This window comes from Aspergillus neoniger (assembly GCF_003184625.1).
Source record: "Aspergillus neoniger CBS 115656 unplaced genomic scaffold BO87scaffold_1, whole genome shotgun sequence".
Lineage (NCBI taxonomy): Eukaryota > Fungi > Ascomycota > Eurotiomycetes > Eurotiales > Aspergillaceae > Aspergillus > Aspergillus neoniger.
Window position 1 is genome coordinate 146,110 of NW_020291129.1, and position 27,284 is coordinate 173,393.

A 27,284-nucleotide genomic window follows, 5' to 3' on the forward strand; every position below is an offset into this window, starting at 1 on the left:
TGAATGATTTAGTGGGTAAAACAAGCCAGATAATTTCCTTGCTAATTTGGTATGTGTAAGCTGCGAGAATCATTTCGAAGACGATCGTACGATAAATATTCTAACCCATCCCTTGAGCCAAAGCACACCACTGACGCCAATCTAACCAGCCCAACCATACTCCTGACCCAGTAGTATACACATAGTATCATACACATCCCATACAACCCACCCTACCCCAACTCCCCCCATCTCCCGTCCCCCAAATACACCTCCCCATCACGATGATACTTCCTCAACCCCCCGGCCCCCCTCAACCCGTCGTACACCTCCACCACCGCCCTTAAAGCCACCCACGTCCAGCCCGGAAAACCCTCATCAGCCGGATTCGAATCCCTCCGTCTAATATCAGGAAAGTTCTCCTCCACCATAATAATCGGACAACACTCCCCTCCCCTCCCATCCACCAACCTCCCAAACCTCTCCAAAACCCCCTTATCAACAACCAAACACACCCTCAACCTCACAGGTAACTCCACCGCCGGCAACGCCAAATCCACCCTCTTCCAATCATGAAACACCCGTCTTATCTCCTCGACGCTCTTATCCCCATACAGCTTCTCCCCGCTGAAGACCTTCGCCGCGTAGCTGGATTCTAAAAGTCGAATTTGGGAAGGATTCCCCGGCAGGAGGCGCCGAATGGCGTGGTGGATTTCGGTGTTGAGGGATTGCAGGAAGCGGGAGAGGAGATTGTGGGAGGAGGAAGGTGTGTAGGTCGTTAGGTAGATTATTGGGCCCCAGGTTAGGGTGAGGAAGTCGCGGGAGGGACTGGGCGGGAGGGAGCGGAGGCCTGGTTGTGAGGCTGTGTGGTAGAGTTCTGTCTGGAGGAAGGTGAAGGCTGGGGTGGTGGGATCTTTGTCTTCTTTTTTGGGTTTCATTCTGGGAGGGGGTGGTATGTCGGAGGTGGTGGTTGATTTGTTGTAGGTGGGTTCATGGTGGATTAATTCGAGTGATTGATTGATTGGATAGTAAGTAAGTAAGTACTAGTAGTAATCTGATTGATAGTTACTAGTTGGGGTGATGAGTGGATGGAGAGGAATGTGGGAGTGGCGTCAGTATGACATGCTCGACATGGGAGCTGCCAATGTTTTGTTGACATCCGTTTTGGGAAAGTATAGATCTTCTACTTTGCTGAAGAGTTAAATATCTCCCTTATTGATAGTGGACTTATCGGAGTATGTGGTTATCGGGATTTAGGTACTAATTGCAGTAGTAAAAATCACATAACTGTCTATTTCCAAAATATAAGTAAATTCTTGCATGTCTAATAACGGGTGATGCCGCTTTTGGTCACTTGGGCAACGAAGTAACTGAATGACAGCCATGGCTACTTTCACCACTTCACTGAGAGTCGGGAACTATTTCAGAGTGCCGAGGTTCAGAATTTCTACATTACCTAAGTAAAGTAAGCAGCGTTAACACTGTATTCAGTGCCGACAAAGGCTACTGACCAACTGAAGCTGCTGATCACGGGGGCAGTCGCATTGTTGTGGCTATGTTACGATGTAAAAAGGTAGGGGAAGAAAGTAAGTTAGGAGTATTATCTACATCTACTACTAAGTAGTACATATATATCGGCACAAAGGCACATTGCGCTGATTTAGAAGCCTTGTCATATCTTTTACTTTTGGAGATACAACTCAATATATTCAGGTAAGAATCTGTCGTTTCCTGAGGCACCTTAAGTGATACTTGGTGTATCGTATAGGCGTCACGGTGGATTGATTTATCATGTGAATGAATTAACAGTAATTCTCACGCGTAGCTGGATAGATTGAAATAGAGGAAGGGAAATGTAGGTGTGACGCTAGTGTGAGAACACCTTGTATCTCTGTTTTATTGACATGGTCCGTATGGAATCACTATATGTAGATAGATCTACTTTAAAATTGGGATGCGGTTGAGATATATACCTAGGTATTAGCATTACTAACTAACTACAGTGAGGAGTAGTAGTCACATAGTTGGAATGCTCTGCTGCCTGAGTCCAGTCCGGCCTTAGGCTTTAGCGGCCATTGGGTCTACTACACTATAAAATATTTAGCCGATTCTCAAGTTGAGTGTAAAGCCATACATTCACATTCCCGGATCTTCGTATATGATGTTCTTCATCCGCTGCATCACTAAGTACCCCCGAAAACGCATTTGCCGGGCGGCCATAATGCTATCGCCTGCCGTCGAATTGACTATTTGGACTCTATAAGGACCGCTTGAGCGTCACCACGATCATCTTCGAAGTCTGCGCTTGCTCGCTCCCGCCTCGTCAGAAACATTCAACTCCTTCTGATTAGCAATCCGCGGTGTATGTGGTGGTTTCAACTGTTCGGAAGGCGGTGGTCCCAATCTGTACGACCATTGGGGATTATAATACCTAATCTGGGTGGGCTTTTGGGACTGGACAACGCAACTGCAACTGACGCCGACCATGTTGAGGCTGAGTAAGTTGGCTTGCCAGGGGTTTCGCAATAGTCGAGAGGCCGATAGCAAGAATATTGATTTTGTACGTCCAAGGGGATGGAGAGTAAGATTCTGAAGAAAAACTCTTGGTCACTGCTCTTATCTTCTGCCAGATTTCCTTTTTTGGAATCACACCCAGCCAGATCGGGTCCTCTTCGACTTTTATGGAGCTGATTCGACGGTGTGTTGCATACTCTATCGTCGCAATACAAGCACCCTCGTTTGAAAGAAAATCACTCTGCGGCGGTTTTATCGAGAGAGTGAGTGAAGCAAACGTATCAGGTATCCCGAATAATTGATCAACGCTTAGAGAGTACGAACCCAGAACAGGCTGGATTTTGATATCGACATCTCTCAGCTATCCCACGTTAGCTATACTGGATGGGTAGAGAAATGAACAAAAGGGGGGAAGGAGGAGGAAATGAAAAGGTGATCCATATCACGTACCATCCCGAAGCATATGTATTCTGCCTTATCTTCCTGAGTGCTCTGCAAGACCTTGTCATAATGTTTGTGGCATTGCTGGGGAGGGTCCTGAACATGTTCTGGAGCCAAATGTTTGGGCGAAAGCGCTTGTGGTGCTGGAGAGCCTGGGCATAACATGAGAAGCTAGACTCCGTTTGGGGTGAGGGGGGGTCGACAGTAGGTGTTGTACTCACAGATAGCCTCCGAATCGTCACCGACTTGGTCGCCTTTCGGCTGTAAAACATCGTGTGCTTTATTATCAGAGACGAGAGGGCTCGGAGAAGTTTCCGTGTCTCGAACGGAGCTGGAGACGCCGGTGAAGGGCTTGTCGATCTTGGATCGCTTTCCCCGATGACCGTCGGAATCCTTATCCTGGATATCGTCGACTGATTCCACGACTCGCTTCTGAGGAGAGTCCGATGACATCTCGTCGGAAAAGCTCAGAAGCAGGTACTAGTGTCAAACTGTAAAATGCCGAGAGGAGGAGAAAGGAGCAACCGTGCTCACACCTTAACTCTGAGCTAGGGCACGAAGTAGTTTTCACAGCCACCCGGAGGAAGGGTACACTCACCAAGGCTTTTGGAAACGAAGAATGAAGACTTCATCTGAACGAGAGGCTTGAAGTCCCTTCTTAAGTAGGCATGAGCGATTGCTGCTTCTCATGGGTTGTGTTGGGAAGATCCGGGGATAGGGAGATTGTTCTCCATCATGAACAAAGAACGAGGTACACAAAGTTACCTCCGCTGCTTGCTTTTTACTTTCACTTCTTTGTTTAACTACTGGGGTTTGCTTAGCCGCACTATAGCCTGTCTATCAATCCATTTGGGCTTTCGGTACATGTCCTGACCACTACCACCCCAGCCCGGATAATCACACACTTTTCCTATACATTTTTCCCCCTCCCTTTGTAACCGCCTTTGGTACACCATCGTGAATCCAAAATGATAACAAAACAACACAGCCCACATCACCGGCATAATCCACAGCAGACTCCATCACCCAGAGTGACTTATACAACCCAGGAGCTGTATTTGGTTGATATCCGTTCTGGCGAACTGTAGACTTACTCTGTTGGTATGTTGTTTATCTCCCTTGTTGTTAGTATGTTTAGCAGTGTAAATGAGTATCGGAGTGGTTTCACCCAGTTGATAGATAATCTAGTCCTATCGCTTACCTTATACGGAAGCCGCCGCTTTACTGTGCGCAGTCAAGTATGGAGGGCTAGCACGTAAGTCGTCTTGTGCGTGGAACCATGCGCGTATGGTGCTAGTGCTTACACACTTCCCGGTGCGGTTTAGGTAGTTTCTGGCACCGCCCTTGGAATCACTTCAGACAGAAGGAATTACACGTGAATAACCTGGGCGCCTCTGCCTCCTCCTCCGCCCGGCATAGCCACAACCATGTAACTGCCCTGATGATGCCCAACCCAAGCATTGTCGTGAGTCGCAATTTTGCCCAGCTGGAGGAGTTATGATCTTACAGCAGTCACTTAACTTGCATAACTTGCTTAGGAGGCAAGATCATAGGCAACCATGCCTCTACAGTCATTCTGGCTTCCAAGTGGTCACTACGTTAGTGGCCATATCCTTGTCTTTTACCTAAGGAAGTGCCAACACAATCGTCATCTTTATGAGATACTAGTAGCTACGTTGTTTCGCCCAGAAGCCCAGTAAGGCGGCTCGCGCGCCAGGGGTTTGTTTAATCTCTCGAGGCTTGTTTTTAGGCAAATCCGTATATAAACCTTGAGAAGGAGAAAGGAAAGAGAGAGTGAGAAAACGTCCATCTTCGCCTACAAGATGTCTTCAACTGTGGCAAACAATACTGCGCCACATTCTCCTACTATACACTACCCCCAGCCAGAAAGGCCAGCGAGCCATAGTGTGACGCCGCCATTCTCCAGCTCTGCGAGCATTCGCTCTTCCCCACAATATACGCACCCAGCAGGCGTCAACTTCCAGCACCAGTTGATAAAGCCCAGCGAGGATCTCCAACGCTATCTGGACTTCCAGCTCATAACGCCGAAGTTGAATCGGATTCATCATCTGCTATGGCTCGCTGGCCTCCCACGGGCAGCCCGGCCACTGCATCGACAGAAGCTGATGAAGCGTGCGATTATCCTCACGGAATCCCCAGATGAGCACTTGGTCTGGAGCCCCGGGCAGATCCTCATCAAACCCGTCCCGGAATATCTTCTGGACCACGAGTTTTGGGTGCGGGAGCTCTGTCCTCATCGAGAACTGCACGCTGCCGCATGTGGGCTGCTTCTATCTTATGCGTGGCTCATTACTGGATTGATCGATTTCCAACTCGCCAAGGACGAGCGTATTTTTCCCTGTGATGTCACTTGGGATGCATGGACCCTATTAATCCGGCAGTTCCTCGAGTGGGTGGACAATGAGAATGATGACGATAGATGTAGTACTTCCCTGCCCACAGAAAAGGATTATGTTTCCCAACCCCAGCCTGCAATCATCAACAAGCGCTACGAGTTTGGCGAGTTGCGCTTGAGCCGCCTGAATTCCCTGTACCGATTAGCGCCCGTGACCTTTTCTATCCGCAACCTCATTTTTGGGTTTCTTCCCAGTTCCACATGGTACCAGGAGTTCTTCGAGCGTAATTTCTCGTGGATCCTGGCGGTTTTAGTATACATGTCAGTTCTGTTGTCGGCCATGCAAGTGGGACTGGCGACCGAGGCGCTGCAGGGGAATCAGCAGTTTCAGAGGGTTTGCGTCGTCTTCACCTTGGCGTCTATTTTCTTTACGGTAATTCTGGTGTGGATTATGCTGATGTTATGGACCCTGTTGTTTTTCTATCATCTTGGGTTTACAATGATGTACAATAGGCAGATGCAGAGAGAGCGGAGAGTGTATAGAAAAACCGTGTGACTGTCTAAGGCCAGTCATGCCTTCAACGTCCAAATGTCAATTGTATTCGGCGAGCAGGCTTGCGGAGCAAAAGCAAACAAATGAAAGCCAGAAGGTGAAGCGATTGAAACAATGTTGAGCCAATCATAATTTTCAACAGACTCAGCCTCGCGAATGCGTGCCTTGGATTAGTGATGATGCAGGTGGTGGTGCCCTGCTGCAACTTGTGGGTGGCAGTGCCGCAGCTCAGAGCAGTGCGATAAGCCGCTAAAGGATTATATCTTTCGTTTCTCACCTCAACACTTCACAGTTTGGCGAAGAAGAAATCGAGGAAATTAGAATGTTAGGCGATACCAATATGGATATTTCCAAAGACATGTCTTTGTGCCCCTTCCCAAAGCGGGATCCGGAGTTGGGGGATAATGGCATCCACGGCGAGGCCGATTATCCTCAAACCAAGCGGCTCAGGCTTGACGAGCATCTCGTCAACACGTCCAGCTCCAATTCGGGCATGACAACTCCCTGGGGATCTTTCGGCCCGCAGAATCATCAAGATACTGTACAACAGGATCAAATTCGGGGCGGGCTCCCTCTTCCATATGCGCAAGTTACCCGTGAGTGCAAGAATAACAATAGACTAACGCCGGAGGTTTCTATCACTTCTGATTCTGGCGGTCGCGGCCCTTTTTTTTTTTTTTTTTCCCTTCATCTATCTCACTAATCATCTCTCACAATGCAAAAGCAGGCTTTCTAGAAGCGCAAGTACTTCAACCAAATCTCTTACCTCCTCCTCCACTTCAAGTCTGTGCCCCGCAATACCGCGACATCAATGACCAGGACTTGCCAAGGGCCCAGGAGTATGATGCAGGTCAGATATGTTTTGGAATGGTGCGTGGTAGGAGACACTGTTATTCCTCCCTTTGCTTTTGCCTATCTACTTGTTGTAGCTGATGTGCTGTAGCTGAAAAACATCCAAATCCGTATTGACTGTGTTGAAGACCCGTCATCTCTATGCTTTGATGAAATTTCAGAGGAAAATGAAGATTTTGCCTTGTTACATCTCTTCATACAGGATGACCGTTGTGATCTTCTATCGAAACAAGGAAACTGCGTCGCTACACTGAATACCAAAACTCACCATGCACTTAGCTCCATGAGGCTACCAGAGCCCCCAACCTGGCTAGGTGTAATACCAAAGTTCGAGCTCCACCAGAGAATGAAAATTGTAGTAGAGTCTTCACCCTCCGCTCGGTGGTCGTCGAAGGCTACATGTACGATGTCCATTCTCGTAATCGGTTCGCCTTCGGTCGCTCAAATCCTGGCAAGGGAGCTCGCTCGGTACCATTTATTCCTGCAACACCCAAACCCAAAGCCTGAATACCTCGAGTACAAGAATCCACAGTATTTGTCCGGTGTGGGAGCGCCGTGTCTTAACCGGCCGATACTACCGCCCATTTTGGGGATCGCTAAGCCAAACGACACAGGCGGCCTCGACACGATGGACAATGAGGCCCAAGGCTATGGCGATCGCGAATATGACGGCGATGGTTCTGGAGCGGTTCTCTATAAGCTTCCGCAGCAGGCTTTGAGAAAAGAGGTAGGTGCTGATAGTCGCATTCGAACAAAGCTTGAAAGGTGAGTTCGATTTCATTTTTGAATTCTGATTCTCGAAAGGAGGTTGAGACTTGTTGCAGCCACCAGTGGGAAGCGGTCGATTTCATTCTATCTCGAGAATCAGCCTATCCCCGAACCAAGTACACACTGTGGCGTCCTGAGAGCCGAAATTGGAATGAGCATGTGTAAGTGTAAAATCTACGACTGTTGGCTGTAACGCACTTACTTACAAGGAGATAATATAGTTACAGAAATAAGATAACTGGCACGACAAGCCCGGAGCCCGTGGACATTCGTGGCGGGATTCTTGCGGATGATATGGGCGTAGGAAAGACCCTCAGCATGATTGCCAGTATAGTAGCATCTTCACCCTATGATACAATAACCTTGGAGAAACAGGCGAACTTGAAGTTAGTTCCCTCGAGATCTACGCTTGTTGTCGTACCATCTGTTCGTAAGTACCTACAGCTTATTCCAAGCTTCCGAGTCTATTCACCATGACTTATCGAGATCTAGTACTGCTCCACGGTTGGATTGACGAAGTTAAGAAGTAAAACACAACAATATGGTGACGGTCTTATTTACAAAAAACCCTTTTCTAACTCAGCAAGCAGGCATGTCATTCCCGGAGTTCTGAAGTATTACAAATATCATGGCCCAGGGCGTTGCATCTCATTGTCATCGCCCCCTTCAGAAGATGTCATTCTCACAACCTATGCCACTGTTGAAGCTGATATCAGTAGCAGCGGCGGAAATGGTATTCTCAACAGAGTTTACTGGCATAGATTAATACTCGATGAAGGTCAAAAATCACCCCTTGCGTAAGCACTGCAAGACGCTGATTCATTTTACATAGCTCACGTTATACGGAATTCATCCACGAAACAGTTCAAGGCTATCGAGAGCCTTTCGGCCTCGATTCGCTGGTGCATGACAGGGACACCGATACAGAATTCCCTTAAGGACCTCGCGTCGCTCGTTCGGTTCCTCCGCATCCCGTACTTAGACAGCATAGGGAGCTTCCTCAAATACATGACAAAAACGTCGGCTGGATCTACCCGTAATGCCCGTAATCAACCAAATTACGCCAATCTCAATTGTCTTCTTATAGCGACCTGCCTGAGACGTACAATGTCTACGGTTTTTCCGGCTCTTGGGGGCACCTTCTTCACGTATCGTCCCTCGTTCTCGGAAGCCGAACGCAGAGTCTACGATGAGCTGGTCAGGGGTTACGAGAGACGGCTGATGGCCGCAACAAATATGTCATCTTCGAAAGGACGATCAGATAAGCTGATTATGACAGCTCAATTGCGGTTACGCATGTTTTGCAATACCGGTCTGAGAAGTGTGTTTCTCGGCGGAGGAAGGTCCGATAATGATATAGACGCTCAGAAACTATCGTCGGACGAAATAGTCACGCTACTCCAACAGGATGGACAGAACACTTGCTCTATCTGTGGCATGGAGATACTGACCTTAGATCCCGAGGACGAAGACGAAGATAAGAGCAGAAGTTCCTCGTTGGATTCTTGGCTCTCATTGAGCCGCCACCGTAGGTTGAAATGCCAGATATGTGCCCGCCCAAATGCAGGTATTATGGAGGATAGAGAGAGTCAATATGACCCTGAGGCTCCAATAACAGCAAACACAACGGCGACAACAACAACAACCCTAACATCCGATGATGATGATGAAATGACAGACAGTGGGCAAACTATCAGCGCCGAACAGGACTTTCTCGATCCTGTTGGTTCTCAACGGGCCAGTGTTGCCTATCCTTCAAAATTGGCGACTCTACTTACCGATATACGAAACCATTATTCGGAAGATAAAAGGTAATTATACTCCGTATTTCCCGCAGCACACCTGGGTTTTTATCTTGTCTTATATGCCCCATTGCTTACCAGATATACAAAACAAATCAGCATAGTCTTTTCTTTCTGGAGACAAAGCCTTGATGTCTTGGGTGAGATGTTCGACCAAAATGGTATCTCTCATTGCCGAGTCGATGGTATCATGAGCCCGATGAAACGGAAGACTATGCTGGAGGAGTTCCAGCACAACTCAGCTGTCCGGGTGCTCTTGATGACTATAGGAACGGGCGCTGTAGGGTAAGTTATGACACAAAGCCCGCATTTTCTGCCTCTGGCATCGCCTGCGAGATCTCGGCCCTGGAGATAGTATTGATCAATGGGGAGCCCGCGGGTTGACACAGTTCGAATACAGATTGAATAACTTGTCCGTCGCGAGTCGGGTCCACATACTGGAACCGCAGTGGAACCCGTCGGTGGAGAGTCAGGCAATCGGACGGGCACTACGTTGGGGTCAGGGTAAGAAGACATTTGTCATTCGCTACGTGATGGAGGACACGGTTGAGAAGGTGAGTTCCAGTAATCATCCTAGCAGAACGGCAAAGATTATGTCTACTATCTGTCAATCACGGAAATCGCTTACCCAAGAGATAGATCATTGAGAGTGGTCAATTACGGAAGTTGCAGCTCTCATTGGATGAGCGCGAACTACGGTAAAAGGGACGTCATGCTATGGGATTAGCGTAATGGGAACGAACAGCATCAATATCAGAACTTGAATCAAGTCCCAAAGCGTCAAAGACCGCATTTCTCCAAAAAGACCCGGAAAGGGGGTAAGGTTCGCCCGGCCGTGAGCAGGACCTCGGCATTGGCCCCCTTTTGATCGGCAAACACGTTGTCATCCAGATAATTTCCATAGACATCACCAGCTGCTTGTTTCTCCCGCAGCCAAGGCAAGATGCACTTGTTTTTCTTTTCTGGCTGGAAATGATTCCTGAAATGGTCTTTTCTGGCGAATGTCCTATTGCACCCCCACTTTGTCCCATCCTTGAGAGTTCCGGCACAGACGTACTTTTGCTTATCGCTATTATGTACACCCTGATGGCGCTCGCAGTCTTCTTTTCGTGTGAAGGGTTTGCCACAAGTGGTACAAAGAAAAGACCTCTCACTAGCATGACTTCTCTGATGTCGATTCAGACTCTTTTTTTGGGTAAAAGTCTTATCACAGTCGGTACATCTGAACTTTCCCTCAACTCCTCCGGACTTGGATATTTTCTCTCTTATAGGCTTAGGAAAGTCTGGCTCATCTCCATCACTGGCATCGTTGATGTGATGCACGTCAAACAGATGCTTTTGTAATTCTTTTTCCAGCGCGTAACCAAAGACCTCCATCGGACAGCCCGCGACAACGCAGAGGTACGGTCGGGTGTGCTTTTTCGTATGTCGGTTCCGCTGGTCAAGAAAGCGGAAGCCGTGATGATAGTAGTAACAGTTGACTCGAGGGCACTTGAACCGATTCACGCCGTAGAGACGTTTGATAGTCTTGAATTCGTCACCCTTAGTATCAATACCTTCCAACACGGATCTGATTTTGGCTGTAACCTTCCACAGAGCGAGCGCCTCCTCATCACAGGGGCCTATTCCAGACTGGCCAGCCTGCTTCCTGGCCCAAGCGACCGTTTGAACTAGTCGGTTGTGATCCTTCATTTTCGTAGTTTCAATCTCGTTGAAAGGTGATAAGAGTGTGCGCACTCTTTCGATATGTTGAATGGGCTTGTGTGACTCGGACCAGTGCATATCAACTACTCCTTTCAGTGCCTCGCATAGACGAGTGAGGTCGCCCACTTCAAGACTCAAAATCCCACCCTCCAGGTGCATAACCCAGCAAGCAGACGCATAGTCATACAGCTGATGAAACCCGTCAAGCATATCTGACTTGACATCATGTTCAGCTCGATTGAGATCGAACTGAGGGAACGAGAGGTACGTGAGACAGCGCACTGCTAGCGAATAATGGGCCTGGTGGACTCTTACCACCGGCTCTTTTCTGAGGCCTTTCTCCAACCCTCCTTTCGTCAAATACCTAGCGCAGTCAGTAAAATATGGTATGTGCTCCATGTGAGATACCTTACTTCCGTGCAGTACCATGAACAAGATCAACTGTGCCATCAAGATGGTACTCGATAAGAGAGGCGAATAGTTCGTTTGGCGAATCGACTAGTCGTCTGCGAACATCAAAATTCCCATGCGTAGGGCTGATACAGGCTGTGGTCTGTATCTCTTCCCATCGTAGTGGCCGACGAGCACAGACAATCCAACCTAGCATTTCCTTGATGCGCTTCATAGTTTCAACGTCTCTCACTTCTTGGATGCGACTAAGAATCCGCTCATAGCTTCGTGGCAAACAGTCAGCCCAACGTTGGAAAGCCCGCGAAGCTAAAACCTACAGATCATCCAACTCCACCGGCAGATTGTCGGGACGAAGTTGATCTTCGAGGTCTTCAAGACTCAGACGCTCCTCGAGATATTTCGCGAATAGTTCGGCGAAGATAAACATCCCTTAAGCAAGGGGTTAGACATCCGACATCCCAGTGAATTGATGGAATCCCTTGAGTATCTTACCATTAGCCCGTTTCGTTATGATGTCTTGAATATGCAGGAGACGATTGTTTCCCCCAAACTTGGTGACTATAGTCTGCTGCCATACGCGGGCAAAAGCCGAAATATCTTCAAAATTGCGCTGTCCGATCTTGATGCATTCGATGCTCTCAAAATCTTCCGCAGCCGCACCGTCTTCCTGGCTGACAAACAGACACCGGATGGAGCCCGCATCTATCACCGTTTGTTCAACCATTTGACGAAACAGATTAACGATATTCTTCCTGGCAGCGCGCCCGCATTCGTCTAAGCCATCAAGTACAATATAGACCCTCCTACAACTCCTGAGAGACGTGCATAACAGTTGCTCAGAGACTGTGGATGACGTCAATGAGGCATTCATGTGAGCTTTTTCGTAATAATATGGCAGTAGATCAGGGTTCTGGTCAAGGACTTGTGCCAAGATCGACCTCGTAACACTATCAACGGTGTTACGTCTCTCATCGCCATGCTTGCAATAGAAATACGCAACAGTTGCTCCCGGAAGTCTGGAAAGCTCGTCAATCACGATAGAAGCGAGAACGGTCTTGCCTGGAGATGATTTTTAGCATCATATTCTCGTCCTATGGCTCCTTTCCCACTCTCAAGCAATTTTCCTGAGTCCGTTACATACCTGCTCCCGGGATCCCGCTGAGCCAAAGTAGTGGGTTTAAATGATCGTCAATGCTTGACCATGTCTTTAATTCGGGGCTATTCAGTAGCCATTTCCCGGGATTTTGACTAACTCGTCTCTTGGCTTGATGAACGCGGTGTTCTGCTTTGATGTCGATTGCGGAAAGCCAGTGCTCGACCGTATCTCTGTGAACCTTCGCCATAGCCTCCTTCTCACGTTCAAAGGCACGTGCAGATATCAAATCATCTTTTCTGATTGCCTCAAACTCCATAAGAGAGACTCTATTCTCAATAAGCCGTTTGTTTCGCGCAGCTCTCTCCGCAATATCATCGATATTGATAGTAAAGACTCTCATCCAGGCATGGAACAGCTGATCCCATTCTATTTTAGATCAGCCTCTGTTATAAGCCAGTGTCAATGGCAAGGATACCCACGCCGATGTTTTAAGTGCCGGATTACTTCAGAGTGGAACAGAAGAACATCCTTGTAGATCATTACTAGAGCATCTCTCAAGTGAGGACACTCAATAAAAAGAGCCTGGTACGGGCGAAGTCGAGGCATCTGATCTCCAATTGACTGGTATGCATTCAAAATGGAATCGAATGCTTTTGAATGCTCGCATGTTGTCTAGACATAACAGAGCATCTGTCAGAAAATTTTAATGAGCCCGAACGCGTTTCCTCACGTACCTCAAGGATATACTTCATTGAACCCTACGTTAGGGTCAGCCCAGTTCATAGCACGATACATATTATAAACATTCTAATCCACCTTACCCATACGTACGCAATGCTATCAGAGTTATTGGAAAATAGTCTGATATCTTCCGCCAGCTGGCCAAACTGCTCCATCGATACCAAAAACGGTTCTAGTCGTCCCATGTACTTCATGTCTCTGGAGAGTTCCTGTTGCATTTGTATTCCACCGATTGTATGCTGAAGGACATCCAAAGTTGTACCAACCAAAGTCTTTACTTCGCTTTCGGTGAGTTTTGATGCGTTCTTGAACTTGTCTAGCTCCGCTATCATGAGACGTGAGTGCGTGATCGAACTAGAGGAGGCTCATGGCATTTCGCTTACCAAGTATGCTGCGTGGTGGCGGCTGCAGCAGAAGGCCCTCTGCTGCAGATTTCGCACTATCTTCTGGATAAATCTGGTAGAAAGGCTGCATCACATCATCAGGGACAGTGTGAGGCACGCTGCTACTCTGTGCATCACAGTCAATGTCATCTTGTGGCTGAGGATCGGGGCTTAGAATTTGCAATAACTTTGAGCGCACAGTTGAGTAATATTGAGAACCTTGATCAAACTTCACCATATCGGAATGTGACTCATTGATTGCAAACGTTATTGCAGATCTAGTGTTAATGAATCCGCATGTTGCTGAATCTTTGTTCACCAGAATGGCCGTAGGCCCATCTCTGGTTACTCGATTGTCTGCTTTCCTCTGCTGCTGGTCAGCAACTAGCTCACAGTTTGTGGTATAGCGATTTATTCTGATTACTGGTTACGGTGATTACATACAACAACTGTGGGCGACACACTTGTTTCATACGCCCAAAAAAACTTGAATCGTTCGTGAAAGTGATTGGTGGAGAACGCCTCTGTGAGTTGGTGGATGAAGTTGGATGTTGTAGATAAATCTCGAATAAGGACCCCATTAGGTTTGCCATGGACAATGGCTTCCAATTCCCTATGCTCCATGCCCAAATTTGGGACGCCGAAGAAGACTGCTCCGCGTACAGCACTCAAGAGGGCCTGATGTTCATTGCCCGGGTGATTTTCGGCCAGGTCTCGTAGAGCTTGCTTAACGACCAGTCCTCCCAGACTATGGGCGAGAAATACCAGCGGCGTTACCGACTCTGGGACCCGGTGGGCTTGGAGTTGATCGATGAGCTGCTTGGCGAGATCGTTGATGGTCTGGAATGAGCTGCTGCCGTCAAGCTCAGTATCATACCCGTAAAGTATGGCTCGTATCCCTCGCACAGACTTGGGTAGATTATCACGAATCCACATGAAGCGTTTGTTACTTCCCTTGCGCTGCCAGGATCCGAAAGGGTGGCTTGCTAGACCTGAGATAGCGATGCAACTAACCAATGGTCAAACGCCGGTCATGTTGAAAAGACATGGCAGTCCTTACTCGTACGAGTTTTGCAAGTGATTTGTATCATTCAAAGGTGTCAGACCTATAAAGTGGGTATCTAATATGAGGTCTGGGCTATTACGATCATGGCCCCTGGCGGGAATATGCCACGCCCGGCTTTCTGGATTGCGTTGGACAAGCGAAGGGGGAACATCGAACATAACAGTTGCCACTTTAGTGGGAGGATCCTCCCAATAATTCAGAGTCAGCGCGAGGGAATACACCCAGATTTGGTGCGTAGAGATATCGCTGAGCCGTTTACTAAGCAGACGAGCGGCATCTTCTTTGGTTTCCACGGTGTCTGGCAATGCGCGCAGACGAAAGACAGTTTTGGACCAGTCCATTGCTGCCGAATAGAGTTATCACAGCCTGATTTGCCTTGCAAAAGGGTATGTAAACCCAATGTTCGAAGAACACACAGAGTCTACATAGAGGTCAGAGGTTAGCTTGAGAAGAGTATCCCGTAGAGAGACTGTTTGTCTTTATTGAAGACGAGTTTGAAGAACGTGAGCAAGAAAACCCAAATAGCTGAGATTACGACGGATTTGATTGATAGCAACTGAGCAACATGGCCTCATCGAGAGCGCAGTGATTGGAATATGGAGTCGTCGGAAGAGGGAAATGATCAGGACATTGGCTAAGCATCGGGCACTGGCGCTTGCCGCGTTGGGTATCCATGTATTTACTCCCGAAAGAGTAAGGGCTCCCAAGGCAGGGCAAAGTCTTGATGAACCACGTGATTCGTAGGGTACCTGGGCTGAAGGAATTCAATTCAAGGGCGGTGCCATGAACTAGTCCACTTACGGTCATAGTGCATCACTGACTTGTGACATCTAATGCATGACTTCATCGTCTTTGAGGCTCAACATACGGGCACTGTTCAGTGCCTGAGGCACATTTTAATGCCTCAGGCCATAAGCACAACCCAAATGGTGACCGAACCTCGGCACGTTGACTCCCCGCAGTCAGTCCATCTCCATCTTCATCTGCAATTGCATCCGCATCTCCATGATCTATTAATCTCTCCATTTTAACACCAACACCAACACCAACAATCCAACCACCACCTCCCCCTCACTTTCACAACGCCATGATCCCTTACCCCAATTAATCCCCCCTCCCTTATCAACAACAATCTCCACTCCATTTCATCACACCCTCCCAACATGCTCCACTTCCGCACAGAAGGCTTCAACGGCTGCGCAGTCAAGTACTCACCCTTCTTCGACAACCGCCTCGCCGTCGCCTCATCCGCCAATTTCGGCCTCGTCGGCAATGGCCGACTCTACATTCTCGAGCTGACTCCGAACGGAATCGTTCCCTACAAATGGTATCCCCATCCCCCCATCCCCATCCCACTTCCAAACCAACCCAAAATCTAACCAACTCCCCAAATAAAACCAGGTTCACAACCCAAGACTCCCTCTACGACCTAGCATGGTCCGAAATCCACGAAAACCAAGTCCTCACAGCCTCGGGCGACGGAAGCATCAAGCTCTTCGACACCGGAGTCGCCGACTTCCCAATCCAAAACTGGAAAGAGCACAACCGCGAAGTCTTCAGCGTGCACTGGAATCTCGTCGCAAAGGACCGTTTCTGCAGTAGTAGTTGGGACGGGACAGTGCGCGTGTGGACACCAAACCGCCCGCATTCCCTCCTTACTTTGCCGACGCATAGCTGCACGTACAGCGCGGCGTTTTCTCCGCATTCGCCTGATGTATTGTCGTGTGTGTCGTCGGATTCGTATCTACGGGTGTTTGATCTACGGACGCCGGCGTCGGCGTCGAATCATTTGACTTTGCAGGTGCCGATTCATGGTGGTGGTGGTGGTGGTGGTGGTGGTACCGCTGGGGGAGGAATAGTGCCGGGTGGGGGTCCGATGGCGGCGACGGCGCCGGCGGAGGCGTTGACTATGGATTGGAATAAGTATCGCCCGTCGACGATAGCTACGGCGGGGGTAGATCGGACGATTCGGACTTTTGATATTCGGGCGCCTGGGCAGGGGCCGCAGACGGTGATGCTGGGGCATGAGTATGCGGTGCGGAAGGTGGCCTGGTCGCCGCATTTGTCGGATGTGTTGCTGAGTGCCAGTTATGATATGACGTGTCGGGCTTGGAGTGATCAGACGCCGCCGGGGGCGGTTGGCGATGTTGATGTGATGCGGGCTGGACCGGGGCCGAATATGGGGGTTGAGTTGGGGAGAATGGGTCGGCATACGGAGTTTGTGACGGGGGTGGATTGGTGTATGTTTGGGAGTGAGGGATGGTGTGCGAGTGTGGGATGGGATGAGAGTTTGTATGTGTGGGATGTGAGAGCAGTGATGGGTTAATCCAAATCCTTCCACCACCCATTGATTCTGCGTGTTGTGTGTATTGGATATGGATATAGATTGCATGATACCATTGCATCGTTAATCATCTCATCTGCTATCAGCTATATGCTCTATGCTTTTTTAGAAACATCCATCCCTCCACAGGCAAACCGGGTATATCATCCAAACCCAACTATATCAAACCCCCCTCTCCCTCAAACAAACAAAATATAAACCGAAATAGAAGGGAAAAAAAATTGAAAGAAAATTATTTCGCCAACCTCGCCTCAACCTTCTTCCTCTCCGCCTCCTTGACAGCTGCAATCTCCTCCCGACTCGCATCAAACGCCACATGCACCTGGTTGAACGGATTCTCCTCACTCTTCTCAAACTCCTTCTTACAGATCTCAATGCGCTGGTTACGTCTCAGACCCGGATTCTCAGCCTCAATCTCAGGCAACCGTCTCTCCTCGTACGCCGCATACGCAGCCTTGAACCGTCTCTCCGGATGCCGATCCACCTTGCCGCTATCCTTGCCCGTAAGCGACAAAGCGTCGAGCGCATTGTCGATACCAGACGCATTGAGCGCAGAAGCCTTCTTGCTGGCCGGGGAATCGTCGAGCTGCGACAGATCCAATGTGCCCCGGCTGGGTCCGGCGTTCTTCTTCGCGGCGGCTTTCGTGTTCTTGGGTTTGCTGGGCTGGGAGGCTTCTTCGGCGGCGAGGAGGGCGTCCCGTTCGGCCTTCTTGCGCGCGGCTTCGGCTTTCTTGGCTTCGGCGTCTTCGCTGGATTTCCAAAGAGATTGCGTTAGCATTCTTTTTCTTTTTAACCGTTGGTCATGGGGAAGGGAATGGCCTACCGCTTGTTGTTACCCTTCGCGCCCTTGGACCACTTGGCGTCTTCTTCGGCGGCGCGCTTGGCGTCCTCGGCGGCCTTTTTGCTGGCGGCGGCTTCGGCTTTCTATATCCATATTAACCAAGATTTGTTAGCATTGCTTTTTTAACGTTGGCGTGGTGGTTGTGGTTGAGAAGATGGTGAAAAGGTGGTGATGGAGCGGGGGCGGGGTAATATTTTGCAGAGAGCTGAGGTAGGTGAACGTACACGGGCATTGCCCGCAGCCTTCTTGGAGTTCTCGCCGGCGGCCTTCTTGCCTCCCATTTTTGCGGCTAGTATATACAGTGATTGTTGACGTGGGGGTGCGGGAAAGAAGAGAAAAAGAGGGTGTTGCAGGTAAGTAGGTAGAAAAAGTAGCTAGGAAGCAAGAAGAAAGAGGAAGAAAAAGAAAAGCAACGATGTCATCCTATGGCGGGAGTTGATGGGCCGGGACGGAAGGAAATTGGAGGGAAGTGGAGCTGAGATGACTAAGAGGGGGTGGAAATGGGCATGTGATGGGGGAAGCCCTCATATTCCTATCTATCTAGGAGTATTTGTTGTATCGTGATGTTTTTATGCGGTGGATGAGGTAGGTAAGGATGAATATGTTAGAGAGTGATAATGCAATGTGAGAATTGGAGTTATAAGGTGAGAATGTGATGTGAGATTTGTCATTTCAACTGTGAATATCTTCTTGATTACATCGTCGAGGCGACTAAGCGTGTTAAGACTATTTGATCTGCTCGCTGTCCCTCCCTCTTCTCTTCCTTTCTCATTCTCCTCACACACATCCACGTTTCCATCACATCGTCATCCACTTTCATCAACTTTCATCTGAAAACTTCTCATACTCATACACACGAGCCGATCCCAGGCTGCTACCGCAGCGGCAGTCTGGGATCGGCTACAACTTCATCTCCCACGCTCCCTTTTCCCACATCTTCACCCCGCTGATCTCCTCGATGCTCAGCAACGCCCGCGTGCTCAGTTCCACCCCAAACAGGGGCATTAGGTCGCCTTCACTGTTCTCCATCGGAAACATAGTGCCGTGTAGAGCGTTATTAGTTGAAGCTGGCTGCGAAGAAGAGGACGAAGAAGTAGCCTCTTCAGCAGCTGCTTCCTTTTTGAGAATCGCGCACGCTTTATTCAGGTGTCTGACGCGACCGCGAACCTGAATCGCGCCGTTTGCGATCGGTCCATGCATGAAATAGCACATGGCCACGTATTCGATGCGAAGGTGCCAATAGTGATAGATGCCGTCGATAAGGCTGTGATGGACTTCGCGTAGCGTGGTCGTGCACATGTCCTGGCGGTACCAGAAGATCTGCAGCGCCTTGAGAGAGCGGAAGCTGCCGATTTGTTGCATGAGAGAGTGCTATTGAGGTTAGTATTATACCACATTGGTTTGGAAAAGAAGATGACAGCTGACTTACCATGCCGCAGTTGTTCACCGAAACGCCGAGCTCGATTAGCTTGCCTCCCCGCTGGCTGATCTGTAGTATGGTCGCTGGGTCGGCAGCCCAGCTGTCACTCTCGTTGTTGCGGATTACCAATCGCTGGAGGTTGCGCATGTGCTTGTGTAGGATCTCTCTGCGAATGGTGAATGCGCTTATGGTGGTCTTGGCGGCCAGCGAATCTACCTTGGCTTTGCTGTAGCGCTCGAACAGGAACAGCTCGGTGATCTTGTCCATGCTGTTGACGAAACTGCAGAACGTGGGCGTGACATTGTCCGTATGGATGGATGTCAGTGGCAGGGGGTAGATCTGGTTGAGTCGCTTGAGGAAAGCCCAGAGTGTGCTTTGAGGTCCAACGTTGAGTAGCGACAGGTGGTGGAGAGAGGTCAGGTCAACGGCCTTGCTAAGCACCCCGGCGGTCACTGGAATGAGATGGATTGAAAGGCTTTCCAGTGGGATGCCATGTGTGTTGCGAACATAGCACTCTCGCGCCTCTTCTGCTGTGCGCTTCTCGACCGGAGGATTTCTGACCGGCTGCTTCCCTTTTCCTTTATCGGCAGATGAACTGGGTCTTGCTGCTTGCACTGGCTGACGCGCAAAAGCCCGAACACTAGCCTCTGTGACTGACCGCTGTCTCTCATCGACGAACACCTGATCTTCTCCCTCCTCTTCAACAACGTCAGGATGCTCCATATCGATCACGTCGGTCGGACATTTCTCCTTCTTCTTGCTCACAGAGACTTCGGTCTTGCCGCTGATCGACGGAGTAGGCTTGAGAGCACTGGCTGGGGCAGAATTGCTGGCGCTCGCTTTAACAACGTTCTCGCTCGGCTGCTTGGCATTGCGGACCAGATACTGAGTTGCAGCTTGGTCGAGTTTGTGCAGTACGTTGATGATGGCTGGATTTTCCGAGTTGAGCACCATCATCTTTGGCAGCACACGGACCATTGAGCGCACACACTTCAGAAACTTTTGGTCCCTTGCCTCTTCCGAAGCGCTACTATCCTCCGCCTGCGATTTGCGGGCATTACCTTCCAGCAGGGCTTCCTGCAGATACTTGTTGCGACGGTCGCCATCTCCCACTTTGAAGATGTACGCCAGAATTGACTCCTGAATGGAGCGCTCCCTTCGGACCACGGGATCTGGGGGTAGAGCAGGATCGACTGGAGTGGCCTGCTGATCCAAGAGAAGGTCTTCTTCGAACTGGGGTGCAGCGAAATTGAGCATATCCCCGAATGCCGTCGTCGCGTCTGGCGCCGAATTGGAAGCTGTTTTCTTCCGCGCCGACTTTGCAAGCTCGTCAGAAAACGACAACTTGAGAGACTTCAACGTTGACGAGCACTGCGAGATACACTGTGGGAGCTGCAACACCAGTTTCAGGTCCTCAATATCCAACACCGAGAGATTCTTTAGTCCCGAAAGAAGGGAAAGAGTTGGTTCATGCTGAAGTTTGTCGAGATCCTTCAGCAACTGAGCTTCGGCCCCGGTGCAACTGGGTCGAATTTCCCTGGGAGGCGGATTATTTTGGTGGAAGTGGTAATGGGGGGTCTGGAGCATTTGTCCAAGCGTAGAATCAGTGGCTCCTGGCGTTGTGCATGCTGGCAGGCGAATATGCACGTCCCGAATGTCAGGAATTTGGCTGATCGCTTGGTACACCGAGGGTGTGAGTTCCAAACGAATATCCCAACTAAAGAAGTTAGCACACGAATACTTTATCATGTATTCAAGACTGTCTTGTACTTACCTGAAGCTAGTTAATCCGGTCGTCTTCCGCAGAGTAATGGCAATAAGACTACACAGATACCGGCCTGTGTAGTAACTTTGACTAGGCCTTTTGACCACACTTCCCTGTCTATTATCTGATTCGTAGGGCGCGATATGCCTCACTGCAATGTTCTTGACAGAAGACGCGTACTGAGGGTTGCTAGTACTCACGACCTCCACCATGGCCGTGAACCGATCCAGGGATTTCTCAGTGTAGACAGGATCATCTGTATGAATGCCATGGTGGATGTTGCGGTACAGCAGCGCCACGGCCATGCCGTGGAACTGCTGGCACACCCCAGCCAGGCTACAGAGGCTCTTTTCACCAGACTGAGAGAGAAAGTAAAAAAAGTCAGCAACGCGTCTTGGACCTCGGGGGGGATGTACTCACATATACAAAGATAGTAGTGAGAATTTCACTGGGGAGACCGAGCAAGCAAGGCACTACTACTCCCTTTTTAGATTTGCAGGCACTGGGCCCGGTGGACTGGATGCCAAAGTGCATCTTCTCATTTCTCGGCGCGTAGCCCCGCTTCATAGTGATTGTAGTGGAAGTTAATGTTTTTTTATCTTCTTGAATAATGAGTGGACGAGAAGGAGGAAAGTGTGTGCAGGTGATAATGGTGAACGCTTGGATGAACCGTTGAATTACCGACAGATCGATCACACGAAGTGGGAAAGAAGTATCGGTGGTATCGACGAGGCGGGAGATTTAGAAGAGAAGTCGAGTAAACAACGTGAGAAAGAAACAGTCAACTCGAAGAAGAGAGTCGAGGCAGGGCCAGCAGCAGTGAATGGCTTCGGTAACACACCGCCGCCACCAATTCACGCCAGGCGACTGACTGCTGTGCCTGATTTGGTGTGATTGCTCTCACTTTTACTTTGGAACCATAATTGGGAAATTGGTAAGTCACCAAGCATGTTCATTATGTAGTAGATAATATTACATCCGATCTATATGACAGGCGCTATATGGCCATATTACAAGTAGATACTTTCGTCCACCTCTGTACAATTGAGTCATAGTCCCTAAATTGGCATCACTGGCAACCGATATCCCTCTGGAATGTCGGTTGGCCAGGCGTCCACCCCGTCCAGCAAGGCCAGTGCCAACCCACCGACATGGTGCATCTGAAGATGGCAATGGAGCAGGAACGGCCCCGGGTTCACGATATGGTAGCGCATTGCCAGCCAGCTCGGCCCTGTGCTTGAGCTTGGCGAGTAGAAAGTGTCCCGCATCTGGGGATTTTCGAAGTTGAAGTTCTCCGGGATATCTTTCATTGCCTCTTCCACGGAGGACCAGATGAAGGGCTGGTTACCGGTTCCGATCACAAAGTACTTGCTGGAGTGCTTGTGGATGGGGTGTTGAGGCTGGCCAGAAGTGGTGATGTTGATGATGAGATCAACCCAGGTACCATTCTCCGTCATGGCCGAGTACGCCTGCGAGATTGAGCTGAGGTTGAACAAAACAGGAGGGCGAAGCTCTTCATTCGACACGGGGTACTGGTTGCCCAGGGTCCAGGTGTAAGATGAATTGGCATTTTCGACATTCAGGATGTAAGTCCGGTCCGCCTTCGTAGCAGGTGCTACCACGGGGAAGGGTATCACGTCGGTTTCGTTCAAAATGACCGTGGAGGCAGTGGCATTAGCGCCGGCCTCGTTGATATAAGGCTGCGAGGTACCGATCTGCTTCGGTGTAGCGGTGTCATACGACAGGACGGCGGTTCCATTGATGAGCTGGTTCGCATAGTTGTTGGCAACGCGGATAGTATAATCTCCCGCCTGGTCTTCCGATTTGAGTGGCACCATAACCGAGTATCTTGAAGCGACGGGCACAGTAACAGCGTCGACAAGCAAAGGTTCAACATAACGGCCATCGACCGCGTAAACATACATCGGATGCTCATCGATGGAGAACACAAGCGAAGTCGAGCCAGCCATACTAATAAAGTCAAAGCTAGCATACCGCGATGAGGAGTTGACCTTGAAAACCTCCGTGGGCCCTTCACTAGGTGTGCATCCTTCGTAGAAACCTTTGGGAATCTTGCTGAGGTCGTACGGGTACGGACCCACAACACCCGGCGTGGGAGGCAGGCATCTAGTCAGGATCAGCATTATAACCATCATCAAGGCCTGGGACTTCATACCCCATATCAGTCAAAGTCAAGTTGCCCAGGATCTGCTTTTGCTGCGGTGTCGTGGCAGCATTGATGTGTTCCTGAGACGGGCAAATCACCGAGCCCTTTCCGTTGATCAAAACAGAGTTGGCACAGTAGGCTTCAACACCAGATTCGGTTTGAATCTGGAGAATATCATGCGAGGAAAAGGCTCGCCAGTCCGAGATGAGAACTGGCCGTGTATTCTTTTCAGCTGCCAACATCGCCTGCTGCTCGTCCGCATCAGATCCAGAGATCAGATGGAAAGGCCTCTCCACGGAGTCTGCCGGTTCAATGTAGATAGCCCCATAGAGGCCATCATCAATCTGAGCCCGTGTGTGCGAGTGATAAATGTACGAGCCATACTGGCTTGCCTTCCATTTATAGAGAAACTGTTCGCCCGGCTTGATCTGCTCCTGCGAGAGTCCAGGTACACCATCTGACCACGGGGTGCCTAGTTGCTCGATACCTGCAAATCTTTAGTAAGACTCCGTAGGATAAGACAATCTGCATATCGAAGCCAAAGGATTATATGATTGAGGGGTAGTACTCACCATGAAAATGAACCGTAGTATTGATTGACATCGAGTTGTTGACCAAAAATTCGACATCATCACCCTGCTTCAACCACAACGTGGGCCCAGGAATCTGTCCATTACTCACAATAGCCTTGTGTACATCACCAGCGACACTGACATCTTCATAGGTCAGGTCTAGCTGGAACTGCACAACACGGCCGGACACCCATTGCACGAAGCAAAGGGCCAACAGGGCCAGCCTGCTTTGAGATATACTCATGCTGGGGCTCAAAAACCAAATAAAGAAATATACAAGGAACCAACTACCTAGTTCCACAGAATATATACAGTCGAACAGGGCCGAGTCGCGGACTGGTTTGTCGTGCTTGAGTTCCCTTCATCCCGCGAGAACTTTGAGGCTTTTATAATGACAGAACTCAAGAGGCACATTGACCTGATGCCATTGATGCCCGAAGGACAAGGCAAGGGATGGAGGACCCGAGACGTATAGCGAAAGGTTCATGACTAGGGCTTGTCATAATGCCGTCCGATGGCCAAGATACCGGATCCGTCATATGCAGGGCCTACCGGCATACGAACATTTCTAGCAGGGTGCAGACTGTCTTGCTCACCGCAGGCTACAATTATTAGCGAAACCAATAAATTTAGGTATTATTGCAGGTCGCGGATGCGCGAAAATGTGGATTCTGCATTTCGTTCACAAAACCCGTGAGCTTCACACTGGAGATGTGGGGTAAGGCGAGAAGTTAGCATTGCCACTACACTGATAACTGACCCAGAACATACAGAGTTTGATCATTTGTTTAGCTGATTAGCTGGATATCAGCAAGGAGAGAAGAAACGATTGACGATGTGGTGCTAGGTTATCGAATCTTATTGACCCGGAAGCGGGTTATCGCCATGACCTGTCACTTTAAGCCTGCCCTGCAGTGGCGCGCTTGCAACGTTAGTGTTAAACTTTGACCGATCGTTGTGATAGGTAGATCAGTGCATCTAATGTAAACATATTGATGGTCGCTACTTCTGGAGGTAAATACAGAGTCCATAGTGAGATATTAATCAGAAACAGGCACCAACTGCAGAAACAAACAAGTCAGGCAGAATAAACAAAATAAACAACAAATGTCTCATATCGGTCGTCAATCACATCCTAACGGGATTATAGCTCATATACGTCGTTCAGTCGTCCGCCTCTTGGTTCGCATGGATGGTTACTTCCGTTGCCGGGCTCACCGGCTGAATCAGTTCTGGACGGTCTAGTAGTGGGGCCTCCGCCGCCGGATCCTCCATAGACTCTAGCCTCAAAAGGGTCACCGGCTCTAGATCTCGAATAACAAGCGGATTCTCCACAGAAGAGCTTGCCTCGGGCTCTGCCTGTGGTGGTGGGAGATCATCGGACACAGCCTTGGGAATCTCCGCGGGAGCAATTACTACTGAACTCAAGGGCGTCGCCGCGCTTTGCAGAATCTCCCGAGAGCTAGAAGTTATCGAGCTTATTTCTCCAATATGCAGTGCCTCGATACTTGAACTTGCGCAACTCGTAGGCCGATCCCAGCTCGCAGACGAAGAATACATCGGCGACATCACTGGCGTAGACGCAGATGCGGCTTCCAGAATGTCCTGGGGGAATGGCCGGAGAGCCGATTGGTTTGCTTGGGGCCCAGAATTGACTGCGAGGAACAGAACCAGGAGGCTGAGCACGGCAATTGCGACATTGCGTCGGTCACTAGCCAATACTCGAACGTAGTTCACCAGCAATGTCTGTAGATCGATATCGTCACTTGATCGTGGAACATACTGAGGCTCTGGCATTTGTTGCTCTCTAGCAGCTTTTTCTTCTGTAACTGGGGTGGATTTGATAGGTTCCGGAACAAAAGAACTGGGCTCGTCAATTGCCGAGGAAGGTGTACGGCCATGTAGCGAAGGGCGACGCGCTTCAGCGGACATTTCATGCTCGGGCGCCTGCAAATGCGGCACCTGCAGTCGGTTCTCAAAGTGGTCCACCTCTTGCTCCAACAGTCGCCTCTCCAATTCTCTCCTGATCTCCGAAGGAAGCCAAAGGCCAACTTCGACATCGACCTTTTCCATTTCCTTCCAAGCTGCTGCCCATGCCCCAGCTCTCATCAGTCCGTTGGCTGCGAATACCTTGATCTCCCATTTTCGGCCTTCGTTATTGTGGCGCACCACGTGTCCTCCACAATCGGGGCACTCCTCGCCTTCTTCCTCGTCTGTAGCGCTCTCTCTTACAGACTGATCGTCCCTATCAGAGTCGTTCTCATCATGTCCCAGGAAATGGCCATGATCTAGCCTTGGGCGCTGTAGCTCTAGACTCTCCAGTAGCCGCTCTTCTAGCAAGTCGTATAGGTCCTCCGGGTGAGAGATGAGCACCCCACGCTCACGGAGCATACCAGATCCGACCTTCTCTTCCAGCAGCTTCCAGCGCCTCCAATACTCCGGAGGCAAAACCTCTTGGAGTATTCTCTGATTGTGGTAACCCATCGCGCCTGGCACAGGAAGAGAGGGTGGAAGCAGGTTACAGTGTAGAAGTACTAGTGGATACTCCTTTTTAACCTTGGGCTTACCTGCAGACCCTGACGGCGAATAATGATGGAACTTTCTCAGCGGCGATGAACCGGCAGATCTGATCGAAATGTCCGAAAAGCGCTGGCCACCTCTGCGCTTGGGTGGGGTCAAGAATTCATCATCTCCTTCATCCTCCGTGTGCATCTGCATTGCTTTTACCGAGCTTGGCTTCCGGAAAGCGGCTTCCCGGTGCCGTATCGAGCGCAGATGTCCGTTATGCGCCTTGCTCTCATGGTCCTGCCAACTGTGAGAGAGCATATTGTCATGTATGGCCGTCTTCATTCCATCCGCCATGTTTGTGAGCACCGAGGCAGGGATCGACGAGACCGAAGAGCGACTCGAAGCTCTGGAACGTTGGTGTTCGTGGCCTTCATTCAGATCGTCGTTCAATAGATGACCAGAAAGCTGTGTAGATGAATCCGAGGAGTTGTAACCGCCGTCGTGAACTAACATTTGTGTATCTTCAGTGGAAGGACCGATGTCGGCATGATGTCCGTATAGAGTCGTCGAAAACTTCGGGGAAGCCGGTCGGTGCTGGTCGTAGGCAAGGTCTTGAGATAGGTCGGTTGGTTCGCCTGTACGAACTGCATATTGAGTTAATTGGGGGTCATCAGAGTGGTCGTCCATGGAGGTTTGTCATAAAATCGTATAGACCAAGATAAAGTATAAAAGGAAATGGTTCCCCACTACTATCCGAGCACCAGTACAAGGGCCGTCAGTGAGCCTGTGGATCTCACGAAGAATGCTGAGCTTCGATGGGCCACGCTAGATGGAAGCAAGATGGAATTCTAGGTCGCATACCATTCAGTTTAAAGAGAAGCTGTTGGAGATGACGATCGGGGGGGGATTGGATGCTTTGTTGCGTGTTGTTTCACCGCCCGGTCGTGATGGGCAACCACATCCCTGCAATGCTTCTGACTGGCTGATGGGCTCCGCTTTAC

At 49.7% G+C, this 27,284-nt stretch overlaps 10 protein-coding genes across 10 annotated transcripts; 3 read left to right on the forward strand and 7 right to left on the reverse strand.

Moving 5' to 3' along the window:
* Positions 1 to 212: 212 nt before the first annotated feature.
* BO87DRAFT_347495 (uncharacterized protein) lies at positions 213 to 1,001 on the reverse strand (the record flags this gene model as incomplete). Its single annotated transcript, XM_025620937.1, has 1 exon — positions 213 to 1,001. The coding sequence occupies exon 1, from the start codon at positions 915 to 917 to the stop codon at positions 213 to 215; it is 705 nt and encodes a 234-aa protein (XP_025484989.1). The 5' UTR covers positions 918 to 1,001.
* Positions 1,002 to 2,396: 1,395 nt separating this feature from the next.
* On the reverse strand, positions 2,397 to 3,387 carry BO87DRAFT_454368 (uncharacterized protein; the record flags this gene model as incomplete). The annotated part of the gene is made up of 3 exons (XM_025628556.1): positions 2,397 to 2,854; positions 2,944 to 3,086; positions 3,156 to 3,387. The coding sequence occupies 3 exons, from the start codon at positions 3,385 to 3,387 to the stop codon at positions 2,411 to 2,413; spliced, it is 819 nt and encodes a 272-aa protein (XP_025484990.1). The 3' UTR covers positions 2,397 to 2,410.
* Positions 3,388 to 4,432: 1,045 nt separating this feature from the next.
* Positions 4,433 to 5,833, forward strand: BO87DRAFT_347499 (uncharacterized protein; the record flags this gene model as incomplete). Its single annotated transcript, XM_025620938.1, has 2 exons — positions 4,433 to 5,732; positions 5,804 to 5,833. Exons 1-2 carry the CDS (start codon positions 4,758 to 4,760, stop codon positions 5,831 to 5,833), a joined length of 1,005 nt encoding a protein of 334 aa, XP_025484991.1. The 5' UTR covers positions 4,433 to 4,757.
* A 350-nt stretch (positions 5,834 to 6,183) lies between these two features.
* Positions 6,184 to 9,967, forward strand: BO87DRAFT_392225 (DEAD/DEAH box helicase; the record flags this gene model as incomplete). Its single annotated transcript, XM_025624995.1, has 12 exons — positions 6,184 to 6,439; positions 6,571 to 6,713; positions 6,787 to 7,460; positions 7,520 to 7,624; positions 7,685 to 7,893; positions 7,956 to 7,989; positions 8,054 to 8,241; positions 8,296 to 8,952; positions 9,031 to 9,274; positions 9,365 to 9,550; positions 9,666 to 9,819; positions 9,905 to 9,967. The coding sequence occupies 12 exons, from the start codon at positions 6,184 to 6,186 to the stop codon at positions 9,965 to 9,967; spliced, it is 2,913 nt and encodes a 970-aa protein (XP_025484992.1).
* Positions 9,968 to 10,045: 78 nt separating this feature from the next.
* On the reverse strand, positions 10,046 to 15,236 carry BO87DRAFT_402566 (uncharacterized protein; the record flags this gene model as incomplete). Its single annotated transcript, XM_025625695.1, has 11 exons — positions 14,661 to 15,236; positions 14,045 to 14,609; positions 13,601 to 13,967; positions 13,265 to 13,494; positions 13,211 to 13,234; positions 12,956 to 13,148; positions 12,522 to 12,902; positions 11,873 to 12,439; positions 11,698 to 11,809; positions 11,383 to 11,643; positions 10,046 to 11,333 (listed from the first exon to the last, which is right to left on the reverse strand). The coding sequence occupies exons 1-11, from the start codon at positions 15,005 to 15,007 to the stop codon at positions 10,046 to 10,048; spliced, it is 4,335 nt and encodes a 1,444-aa protein (XP_025484993.1). The 5' UTR covers positions 15,008 to 15,236.
* A 425-nt stretch (positions 15,237 to 15,661) lies between these two features.
* pex7 (putative peroxisome biosynthesis protein (Peroxine-7)) lies at positions 15,662 to 17,145 on the forward strand. The gene is made up of 2 exons (XM_025628557.1): positions 15,662 to 15,993; positions 16,068 to 17,145. The coding sequence occupies exons 1-2, from the start codon at positions 15,830 to 15,832 to the stop codon at positions 16,990 to 16,992; spliced, it is 1,089 nt and encodes a 362-aa protein (XP_025484994.1). The 5' UTR covers positions 15,662 to 15,829; the 3' UTR covers positions 16,993 to 17,145.
* Positions 17,054 to 18,194, reverse strand: BO87DRAFT_371706 (DUF1014 domain protein). The gene is made up of 3 exons (XM_025622094.1): positions 18,076 to 18,194; positions 17,834 to 17,934; positions 17,054 to 17,759 (listed from the first exon to the last, which is right to left on the reverse strand). Exons 1-3 carry the CDS (start codon positions 18,130 to 18,132, stop codon positions 17,243 to 17,245), a joined length of 675 nt encoding a protein of 224 aa, XP_025484995.1. The 5' UTR covers positions 18,133 to 18,194; the 3' UTR covers positions 17,054 to 17,242.
* Positions 18,195 to 18,751: 557 nt separating this feature from the next.
* BO87DRAFT_402569 (F-box protein) lies at positions 18,752 to 21,603 on the reverse strand (the record flags this gene model as incomplete). The annotated part of the gene is made up of 4 exons (XM_025625696.1): positions 18,752 to 19,222; positions 19,281 to 20,988; positions 21,046 to 21,395; positions 21,457 to 21,603. 4 exons carry the CDS (start codon positions 21,601 to 21,603, stop codon positions 18,752 to 18,754), a joined length of 2,676 nt encoding a protein of 891 aa, XP_025484996.1.
* Positions 21,604 to 22,094: 491 nt separating this feature from the next.
* On the reverse strand, positions 22,095 to 24,019 carry BO87DRAFT_431977 (multicopper oxidase; the record flags this gene model as incomplete). Its single annotated transcript, XM_025627611.1, has 3 exons — positions 22,095 to 23,163; positions 23,213 to 23,690; positions 23,776 to 24,019. The coding sequence occupies 3 exons, from the start codon at positions 24,017 to 24,019 to the stop codon at positions 22,095 to 22,097; spliced, it is 1,791 nt and encodes a 596-aa protein (XP_025484997.1).
* A 748-nt stretch (positions 24,020 to 24,767) lies between these two features.
* BO87DRAFT_1066 (uncharacterized protein) lies at positions 24,768 to 27,265 on the reverse strand. Its single transcript, XM_025617827.1, has one exon. It carries the CDS (start codon positions 26,968 to 26,970, stop codon positions 24,940 to 24,942), a length of 2,031 nt encoding a protein of 676 aa, XP_025484998.1. The 5' UTR covers positions 26,971 to 27,265; the 3' UTR covers positions 24,768 to 24,939.
* Between the last annotated feature and the right edge of the window lie 19 nt (positions 27,266 to 27,284).

Bases quoted from the DNA above. Each gene is read 5' to 3' on its own strand.
- pex7 (XM_025628557.1), top strand. From the start codon at position 15,830: ATGCTCCACTTCCGCACAGAAGGCTTCAACGGCTGCGCAGTCAAGTAC. The intron at 15,994-16,067 runs GTATCCCCATCC...AAATAAAACCAG, and splicing joins GGAATCGTTCCCTACAAATG to GTTCACAACCCAAGACTCCC.
- BO87DRAFT_371706 (XM_025622094.1), bottom strand. From the start codon at position 18,132: ATGGGAGGCAAGAAGGCCGCCGGCGAGAACTCCAAGAAGGCTGCGGGC. The intron at 17,935-18,075 runs GTACGTTCACCT...ATATGGATATAG, and splicing joins AGGCTGCGGGCAATGCCCGT to AAAGCCGAAGCCGCCGCCAG. The intron at 17,760-17,833 runs GTAGGCCATTCC...TTGGAAATCCAG, and splicing joins GCGAAGGGTAACAACAAGCG to CGAAGACGCCGAAGCCAAGA.
- BO87DRAFT_1066 (XM_025617827.1), bottom strand. From the start codon at position 26,970: ATGGACGACCACTCTGATGACCCCCAATTAACTCAATATGCAGTTCGT.